The 6,677-nt window shown below is 43.9% G+C and overlaps 1 protein-coding gene across 1 annotated transcript in view; it reads right to left on the bottom strand.

Moving 5' to 3' along the window:
• Pmar_PMAR013624 (ATP-dependent RNA helicase DDX3X, putative) overlaps positions 1-6,450 on the bottom strand; it is a gene marked incomplete at its 3' end in the record, with an annotated part of 6,570 nt that extends 120 nt beyond the window's left edge. Inside the window, exons 1-16 of the mRNA XM_002781891.1 lie at positions 6,368-6,450; positions 5,571-5,640; positions 5,356-5,489; positions 5,267-5,304; positions 5,020-5,161; positions 4,452-4,504; positions 4,299-4,404; positions 4,022-4,132; positions 3,863-3,966; positions 2,720-2,829; positions 2,398-2,467; positions 1,791-1,908; positions 1,583-1,704; positions 491-571; positions 397-442; positions 1-31 (exon numbers count right to left, since the gene is read on the bottom strand). The exon at positions 1-31 is cut by the window's left edge and continues 4 nt beyond it. Of these exons, the coding sequence (XP_002781937.1) occupies positions 1-31; positions 397-442; positions 491-571; positions 1,583-1,704; positions 1,791-1,908; positions 2,398-2,467; positions 2,720-2,829; positions 3,863-3,966; positions 4,022-4,132; positions 4,299-4,404; positions 4,452-4,504; positions 5,020-5,161; positions 5,267-5,304; positions 5,356-5,489; positions 5,571-5,640; positions 6,368-6,429 (1,398 nt within the window). The 5' untranslated portion in view covers positions 6,430-6,450. The remainder of the gene's footprint in view (positions 32-396; positions 443-490; positions 572-1,582; positions 1,705-1,790; positions 1,909-2,397; positions 2,468-2,719; positions 2,830-3,862; positions 3,967-4,021; positions 4,133-4,298; positions 4,405-4,451; positions 4,505-5,019; positions 5,162-5,266; positions 5,305-5,355; positions 5,490-5,570; positions 5,641-6,367) is intronic.
• Between the last annotated feature and the right edge of the window lie 227 nt (positions 6,451-6,677).

Here is a 6,677-nt window from a genome sequence, read left to right as displayed (position 1 = left end):
GTCTCTGTACTTGTCGCTATCTTCCACATATCTACAACAACACCGTGTTGGAGTAGGAATATATGTTCGCTACCCTTAGCTGAGCTCAGGAGTTTCCTCACTAATTATACGAGTTAGGGTAGAAGTATACGAAAACCAGCAAGAATTTCTCAAGTTTATTCACGATTTTTCTATTGTCGCCAACACATGGAGTTAAGCATAAGCATATCTTCCCATGTTACAAGCTGTAAAGTACTACACAGGTACAAGGTGCTTAGTGCCCTTGTTGTAGCCTACAACAGCAACCTCACCCCCTACTACTGCTGAAAACAAGCTCCGATTAAACTATATAGACCCTAAATTCACCAAGATGCTATTCAAACTACTGCCCTCCTCCGCCCTTCCTCCCAAGCTCACCTCAGTACTTGTCGAATTGAACTGTGCGTCGAACCAACCCGGCCAACTGAGACGTGGTACTCACAGAGCCGGACAGACAGACCAAGCAACTCACCCGTGAGAAAAATATAATCATGTAAGAAGTCCCTCGCGAGCTGCTGAATCTCCTTGGGGAATGTAGCAGAGAACATGGTGCCTGACCAACTACACTAATCGCAGCTCGACATCACAAGCAGTGAATGAAAGTTTATGTCAAGCGCAATTCCGTTCAAGAGTCCAGAAGGTGATTCTTCTGTGAGTATTTTTTCATTCTCGGAAACTTCCAAGATCCTCAAACCAGTGAGCGCAATAGGAACAAAGCAGTTGAACAGCGAATCGAAATTCATGAACAGCATCGTACGCACCATTTGATGAGAACAGATAAGCCTTTTCGCAACGAGCTCGGATAGATTATCGAGCTATTTATGTCCGTATTTTTGTAAGCAACAACCAACACATCAACTCTATCTCCTATCACCACTGCATAGTCTTGAAACTAAGTATTTTGTTGACAATCTCAACATGAGAGTAAAGCGCCCGTGCGTCAATGAAAACAGAGACGCTAACACGAGTTGTATCAGCGTCTCTGTTTTCACAAGTTGTATTTTACAACTAGCAGGGAAATCATCCACATGCACCATTTTAACACCAGTGTGCGAGAATATTCACATCGTCAACTACATGCGTCGGTGGTACTATCAAAATTCCGAGGGAATTCTTGTTGGTTTCTGTACACTCCTTCCCAAATTCGTATACAAACTGCTATCAACGTAATATCAAACATCGAAATTTATCGAATTCTCTGCCGTGTAACACACTATCTACCGGCTCATACTGCGGGCTCAGACAGCAGTGACTGAGCCTGCAGCTATACCTCTATACTAGCTATTACTCGCCTGGTCGAAGGGGCGCTGCGGAAGAAGAAGAACAAGAACAAGAAGAAGAAGAAGAAGAAGAAGAAGAAGAACAAGTAGTAGAAGAAGAAAAACAACAACAACAAGAAAAAGAAGAACAACAACAACAACAACAACAACAACAACAACAACAACAACAACAACAACAACAACAGCAACAACAACAACAACAACAACAACAACAAGAAGAAGAAACATCGTTTAGCACCATAAACCACCGTATGAGCGATCCGACCTACTTTGGCGTCCCTCGCGAGATGAAGGCATATCTTCTTGCTCAACGATACGTCTGATCTGAGGTTCAAATCCCATGTCCAGCATTCTATCAGCTTCGTCGAAAATAAGGCAACTGACTTGGCTCAGTGATATACGGTACCTTTAACATATGCGAGGATCGAACACACGCCCTCCAGCATAACAACTGCGAACATCACCACTCTACCAAAACGTCACACTCAGCACCTCTCGATTAAATCTGTCAATCTCCCCGGCGTTGCAACGAGTAAATCGCAGCCTCTTTCCAATTCCCTGAGCTGTAATCTTATCTCCGCTCCGCCGTATACCACCACCGATCTTATACCTACAATAACGCAGCGGCTATCGAACCAACAAAGAGCTCAATAGAAATCCCGAATGAGTGCGCGATGAATTACTTTGACTGAACTACGGACCGTCCGAGGGCACCAGACGGATCGAACGAGTCCTCTATGCCCCGAGATTTGCAGAAAGATCGAAAAACTCGAGTGCGCCCACAGCTTCAAGGAATATGTGCGAGAACAGTTTTTGACGGAAAAATGTCCAACCCGGGGATCGAACCGAGGACTAACTCCAGGATAGACTTTGCGGACTAATCGAGCTCCCCCCTTCGTCACGAGTCTTCGTCCTAGAGAGTCTATCTTAACTACACTTCACATATAAACTGCGTATTACACGGTGAACAAATCCCGAAAATCATTTTTCATTTTTTCGCCCAGAAAAAATCCGTGCCCAGTGGGTAGAGTGACCATGTGTTTATTAAGCACACCATCTATCTGATCTCCTCACGAAGTCTCCCGTCCCCCCATTTTACCAGTTCCATAACAATATTTCCTGGCTTCCTCGAATATCTGCGACGCGAGCTCCCTCGTAGGAGCAAGGACCTAAATCGATACCATCTTATCGACATTTTAGTTTTACTCGTGATATGAAAAACATTGATGAAATACATATTCCACAATTCACTCGAGTGAGTTATCGGTCGCGGAAAGACATAAGTTTCATAATTTTTCACAGAGTATTACGCCGCCCCGCCATCAACGGGTCGATCTTCATCGTTCCATAGCAAAGTGCATAGCAAACACTATTTTTTAAATTCTGATACTTTCGATCGATAACAACTATTATTATCTCACCAGCGACACTGGATAAGCCTTCCACCTTCCACCGTTCTTCACAGAGCTGTTCACTGATGCTGGCGGCCCCTCCTCGATCATTCTGTTAATTGTGGGTAGTAGGAACGCACCTGTAGATCAACACCACGGCACTAATTAGTCTATACAGTGTTGGAGTAGGAATATATGTTCGCTTTCCTCGGCTGAGCTCAGGAGTTTCCTACACAGTGTTGGAGTAGGAATATATGTTCGCTTTCCTCAGCTGAGCTCAGGAGTTTTCTATACAGTGTTGGAGTAGGAATATATGTTCGCTTTCCTCGGCTGAGCTCAGGAGTTTTCTATACAGTGTTGGAGTAGGAATATATGTTCGCTTTCCTCAGCTGAGCTCAGGAGTTTTCTATACAGTGTTGGAGTAGGAATATATGTTCGCTTTCCTCAGCTGAGCTCAGGAGTTTCCTATACAGTGTTGGAGTAGGAATATATGTTCGCTTTCCTCAGCTGAGCTCAGGAGTTTCCTATACAGTGTTGGAGTAGGAATATATGTTCGCTTTCCGCAGCTGAGCTCAGGAGTTTCCTATACAGTGTTGGAGTAGGAATATATGTTCGCTTTCCTCAGCTGAGCTCAGGAGTTTCCTATACAGTGTTGGAGTAAGAATATATGTTCGCTTCCCTCAGCTGAGCTCAGAGTTTCCTATACAGTGTTGGAGTAGGAATATATGTTCGCTTTCCTCAGCTGAGCTCAGGAGTTTCCTATACAGTGTTGGAGTAGGAATATATGTTCGCTTTCTTCCTCAGCTGAGCTCAGGAGTTTCCAAAACAGTGTTGGAGTAGGAATATATGTTCGCTTTCCTCACCTGAGCTCAGGAGTTTCCTATACAGTGTTGGAGTAGGAATATATGTTCGCTTTCCTCACCTGAGCTCAGGAGTTTCCTATACAGTGTTGGAGTAGGAATATATGTTCGCTTTCCTCAGCTGAGCTCAGGAGTTCCAAAAAGGAGTTTATATACGACTTATGGGAAACGTATACCAAAACCCACCTAAATTCCCCAAAATTGTACACATAGAAATAACCGTCTTCGTATTTTCCCACACTGCATGAAGCGAGTACTACGTTCCAACTTGGTTACTATATTTTCACTACAGGAGAGCCTCTAGAGCGACTACCAGTCTTGCCGCTCCCAGTCTGCGCACACGCCATCAGATCACGTTTTGCCATAACAACAGGTATAGCATGCTTCTGCACAGGTGTCGGCTTCGTATATCCACATCTACAACACCACCACCACCACCCTGTGACCGCTGCGCCACAAAACTATCCCCTACTTTTCAATATTTCTCAATATGCCTGCATCTAGCTTCGCTTCGCCGAAAGAATCAATATGGCCGATCCCAGCAGCGCCCTTCCCAGACACCTCCGTTGGAATTTTATCGTATCTTATTACCAACATAACACCAACTACACACATAAAATTGGAGGGAAGAGAGCGAGCCTTATAATTGCTTGTTATTAACCGAATCGCACGCCGGAGTTCTCGTGGTACAACTGTTGTACCGTAAATCTTTCAATTCACATCACTACCAGGTCTGCTACTATTCCTACTCGTTGAAATTGATTCCAGTCGTCATAGCGTTACTCTGCTCGAAGATCTCTCGAGCGTCTTCACAGACTGGCCTGCGACCTCCACGTCTCAACCAAGTACCATCTCCTAACAGGACGCAAGTTCGATCCCCAGTAGAGGCATTTTTCCACTACCTCTGGACGCTGGCTGGGACCAGTCTAGACGATCACTAGACATATGTGTCGGCCTAACAGCGCGAATAACGACAGTATTTCCCTACCGACCACTATCGCGAAATATTCAACTATTCGAATAATCAATCCGTGTGTTGTGCCAATGAATTCAAGTACAAACGTGAAGCAATGATCCTGTTTCGCTTCGTTCGAAATGATGAGGAGGGATGCCATCAAAGTGCCATATGCGGATTTACCGAGGAACTCGAGAACACTGTATAATTGTGGCTGAAGTCAATCACTCTTTCGAATGGGTTTTCAGGTGGATGAAATATCTCTCATATAGAAAACGTTCAGTAAGCATTTATAAATTCTCTATTGAGAGCATCTATTAGCGATCATAGCTGACATGCTATGCCAACCTATGGTGGCGCCAGAGGCCCCACAGAGCGTCCAGCTGGGCATTCCAATATTTCCCTCCCGATTTTATCATAAAAATTCATCCTTGATAATTTACAATTTATCATAAAATTACTATTCCCATCATAAACTACGTAAGTAGGGAGCCTCTCCCCAAACCCTCTATTACTCTTTCTTCGACGCAAATCCAGACAGGGAGGCGATCGGCGATCTCCCATCGCCGTAACTACTCGAAGCGAATCTCCGCCGACCGAGATTACTCTTAACACCATCTTCTGCGTAACCACTAGTATATCGACGATTACGGTAGCCTGATAAAAGCGTGCCATTTCTCGGGCATATTCTTATCCACGTTATTGAAGTTTCACAGACCAATTCATGAGCACTGAACGTTAAATAAGAACTATCCCCCTCACCTCGACGGTCGTCTTTGCTGCTGGAGTGATGAAAGTGTCTAAAGATAGGCAGAGTCTCAACCATTCGGTTGGATGCATTATTATACTACGCGAAAGCATCGTTTTCCCTTTCCTTGACTCTTCCGCTGTGTTCCCTGTTTGCCAGACTACCGTGATTCCAGGCGGATGAAGAGGTTTTGAGAACACTAGGGCTGAAGGACTCCTCGAGATGTCTGGTGCCCCTCTAAAATACACTCAGTCGGTATCGAACCAGCAACCTCAAGATTGCCAACCAACAATCCTACCACTAAACCAACAATCTTACTTGCGGAAGAAACGATTGACCATCGGCGACGGTCCCGGCTAGCTGGTTACGTTTATATGGTGGAATGTATCTACAAGAAGGCAGATGCACTATCTCTCATTGTATGTGCAGTGAGTAAGAAGTTACAAACTTCCAGTTTCGATCACTATTTTCAAGATCCTATCCCATAGTCGACCCGTATTAGTAGAACCCAACGATTTAATAAGGGCAAACTCAAATTTAGTGACCTATAATCTTGAGCTGCAAATTCTATACTGTGCGCAAGATTCGCTATGATTTCCGATAAGTGCCAGTGAAATGCAGTAGCATGCACAATTACGCACCGTCATGTAGTAGCAATAGCATCAGAAGGTTTGTAATAAAATGAAAATCAGCGTAGTGTCTTCAGGGTTAGTCCAGTTCAACGGTGGAACTCCTACTATAATCGAATGTACCCGAGACCTTTCGTTGGTAATTATAGATGCGTTTCCAACTCCGTACCGTATACCAATGTTGGAGTAGGAATATATGTTCGTTTCCCTCAACTGAGCTTAGGAGCTTACTCACTAGTTATAGGAGTTTATATACGAATTAGAGTACGACCCCGAAAATTTTCATTCTGTCGCGCCCCACACATGTAGTTGACCATACTGTTCATATTTTCCCACATAGTAATAGTATCGAAAAAAAGTAAGAAGATAATTAATTTTAAGAAATTAATTATCTCAAAAAAGAGGAGTAAGAAATTTTCAGTATTTGATATACTTTTCATGTTGTATAATAATTGACCGATCCCTGTTAGAAAAATCCCGCCATACCTGGCAGAAGCCATTTTAACATTTCTATTATCATCTTCCTTAACAACAGGTTCACTTATCATGATGTAGTGGTGGTGTTCTAGAATGCTACAAGTACACTTAAAAGTAGTGGAGACAGACAATTGAAACAAAATGCGAAAATCTGGCGGAGCGATGCACTCTACTGCGGAGGTGGCGAATGTAATTCAACTTGTAGTCAAATGTCCCACTCTTGGTCACGTGGTTCAGGTAGGGTGGTTTGGTACGAGCCGACCCTACAAGTATCGATGAGAGAAAGCCACTCAGAGACAGTGAGTCTGAGTGGCAATCA

The sequence above is a fragment of the Perkinsus marinus genome, assembly GCF_000006405.1.
Source record: "Perkinsus marinus ATCC 50983 genomic scaffold scf_1104296941026, whole genome shotgun sequence".
NCBI lineage: Eukaryota > Perkinsozoa > Perkinsida > Perkinsidae > Perkinsus > Perkinsus marinus.
This window is presented reverse-complemented; position numbering and strand designations above follow the sequence as displayed.